Source organism: Alligator sinensis, unplaced genomic scaffold (genome assembly GCF_000455745.1).
Source record: "Alligator sinensis unplaced genomic scaffold, ASM45574v1 scaffold706_1, whole genome shotgun sequence".
Classification (NCBI taxonomy): Eukaryota; Metazoa; Chordata; order Crocodylia; family Alligatoridae; genus Alligator; species Alligator sinensis.
In genome coordinates, this window is record NW_005842683.1 from 517944 (window position 1) to 520928 (window position 2985).

The window sequence follows — 2985 nt, forward strand, 5'->3', positions numbered from 1 at the left end:
AGTAAGCATTTCGATTAGGGCCCACATAGATTAGGGCCCACTTTGCACAACCCTAATGCACATATCTTCATCTTGAGGCTACCCACTGGCCAGCTTAAAAGGGTGTGTCAGACAAGGGCAATAGCTGACCTGTGGCATAGCAATAAGGGTGTTTTGCAGGAAAGTAGAGAATTCAGGGCTGCAGGTCCAGGAGAAGAAAATAAACCTACACATAAGTGTCATTTCTGGCACAGAGAAAACTATGTAGCTGACCAAATGGTATTTTATGTAGCAAGTAAAGAATGGAATGCCAACATTAGCATGCTCCATTATAATGATGATGCTAGTAATAATAACAGTAAATTTATCAAATTAAGTGAACAAAACATACAAAATAATCTACTTTTCATATTTAAATATTGAAAGCATTGCTATTAAAAAGGTGCACAGTAGCAATATTCATAGGAAACTTTTGTCAAGTTTTCAAGGTAAAAGAAATAGACAGTAATATAAAAATGACTTTTCTCTGAAATGGTGGTGAAATCTAGTTTACCCATCAGTTTCTAAATGTACTATATTTACACCTTACAATTTTTATTGATCTTCTAAGTCCACTTTTTGGATCCACATTTTTCTCATGGCATTTTTAACTTCTTCATTTCTCAGGGTATAAATCAATGGGTTCAGCATAGGGGTGAAGACAGTGTAGAACACAGAGATTATCTTATCCTCTGAGAAAGTTGTTGATGGTCGTAAGTACATGAAGATACATGGCCCAAAAAATATAACTACTACCGTGATGTGTGAGGCACAAGTAGAGAGAGCTTTGAGGCGCCCTTCAGAAGTGTGTCTTCTCAAAGAGACTAAAATGACAATATATGATATAACTAACACAACAAAACAGGTCAAGGAAATCATCCCGGTATTAGCAACAGCAATGACGCCAACAGTGTAGGTGTCAGTACAAGCCAGTTTCAGCAAAGGGTGTACGTCACAGAGATAATGATCAATCTCATTAGGCCCACAGAAGGGGAGCTGGGTAGTTAGGAGAGTTTGTATAATGGAATGCAGAAAGCCCCCTGTCCAGGAACCCAACACCATCCAGCCACACACATGCCCAGTCATGATGGTCATGTAATAAAGTGGTTTGCAGATAGCAATGTACCGATCATAAGCCATGACTGTGAGAAGGAACATCTCAGTACCACCAAGGAAATGGGCAAAGAAGAGCTGTGTCAAACAACCAGGGAATGAGATGGTTTTCCTCTCAACAAGGAAATCAGCAATCATTTTGGGAGCTATTACAGTAGAGTAGCAGATGTCCACAAAGGAAAGGTAGCTCAGAAAGAAATACGTGGGAGAAATCAGACTCTGGCTGCCCTTGATAGTGATAATGATGAGGAGGTTTCCCACTATAGTAACTGCATAGAACAATGAAAACAGCACAAAACAGATTTGTTCTGACTCCTGATGCTGAGTAAGCCCCAGAAAAATGAATTCAGACACATTATGTACAGATGCCATGTGCTCAGTGCAGGAATCAGTATTCTACAAGATGTTAATTCACCTGCCAAGACACAAAATAAATAATAATCAGTCATCAGCTATTCCACAATGATGAGGGAAATATTGAGATTATTATTACGGAAGGAGGATATTTGTATTAAATACATTGCTTTAGATTCTATGAGGATGATTAATTTACCTTACTTTTGAAAAAAAATGAACAATATAAACTCAATTAATTGGGAGGTCATTTCAGGATTCACTACTTTCTCTTTACTCAGAAAAGGGACTCTAGAAAGTCTTAGTGGAAAAATCCACCTTGATTATCCTTTGACACCAGCCTCTCCCTTGTGTTTCTTATATTCTATTAGTACATTTTCAACATCTTTTCAGAGCACCTAGGGATGAATCTTATTTCATTTATGCATGATAATGGCTTGTCCACAACCCCCTAAGTGCACTTTTTGGCTCTGGATATGCAACCATGCACACCACCGCTGAGCTTCTTCAGTGAGGCTCCACTTTGGTCATGCAGGTATAAAGTTAAATAGAATTGTCCAGATACATACATAATGCTAGGTAAATCCTGTAATTTTAGTTGCAGAAAAAACAGGACCAGCAGGTGTTCAGTGTTAGAGGAGGGTATTCCCATAATTTAGACCAAACAGTCTTGACAACTGAGCTGCCAATATATGGAGATATGTAGGACCAGGGGAAGAGAGTAAGGCAGCAGGTTTGTCTCTTATCAAGATGGCTGCTGCCATAGATTAATAAGATGAATAGGGCCCTACTTTCTGGTGGGCACTTCTACCCAAGACACTATATTGCTATAGTGATCAGCTATGTTGCCATAGCTTATTACTACAGGATGTAGCATCAGCAGCCAGGAACCATGATACCAATGCTACTGTTCAGTAACTCATTGCTACTGCACAGTAGCATTGGAAATGATCTAGTAGTACCAGGGCTGTGAAGTAATAGTGCTTAAGTAAGCACTAAATGACTGCACAATAACAATTGCACAGTCCGGCACATGTATAGATGTGCCCAGTTTGAATGTTTAGTGCTAGAAACTTTCACATTTTTCACCAGCCATTTTATCTAATGAATTTTAAATGCAGAAAAATATAAAACTTCTGTTCAGGAGGAGAGGCTTAATTAATCACTCTGCCATGTTGCTTAGTTCACTTTACTTGATAGCTAGAAATATAGGTTCAACCCCCCACCAGATTACTGCACCCTAGAGCCAATGTCTCTAGGCCTCTGAGCAAGTGATTTAACGTCTAAGTAATAGGGATTAAACATAGAACATCCTGTCTCCTCCATTATTTCTGTTCTGAAAGGCATGGAAACAGAAGCCCCAAACTGTGTGTAATGGCAAAAGAAATGTTGTTTCAGTGCAGAAAATTAAATAGGATTTTGCCCATAGTCTGCAACACTGGGGTAGAGTGGGGTACCATCTCTCAGATCTTGGTGGTCCTCAAGCCCTTCATCGAGGCC

The 2985-nt window shown here is 39.3% G+C and overlaps 1 protein-coding gene across 1 annotated transcript; it reads right to left on the bottom strand.

Moving 5' to 3' along the window:
• Positions 1–573: 573 nt before the first annotated feature.
• On the bottom strand, positions 574–1506 carry LOC102376312 (olfactory receptor 4S2-like). The gene has a single exon (XM_006033959.2). It carries the CDS (start codon positions 1501–1503, stop codon positions 574–576), a length of 930 nt encoding a protein of 309 aa, XP_006034021.1. The 5' UTR covers positions 1504–1506.
• Between the last annotated feature and the right edge of the window lie 1479 nt (positions 1507–2985).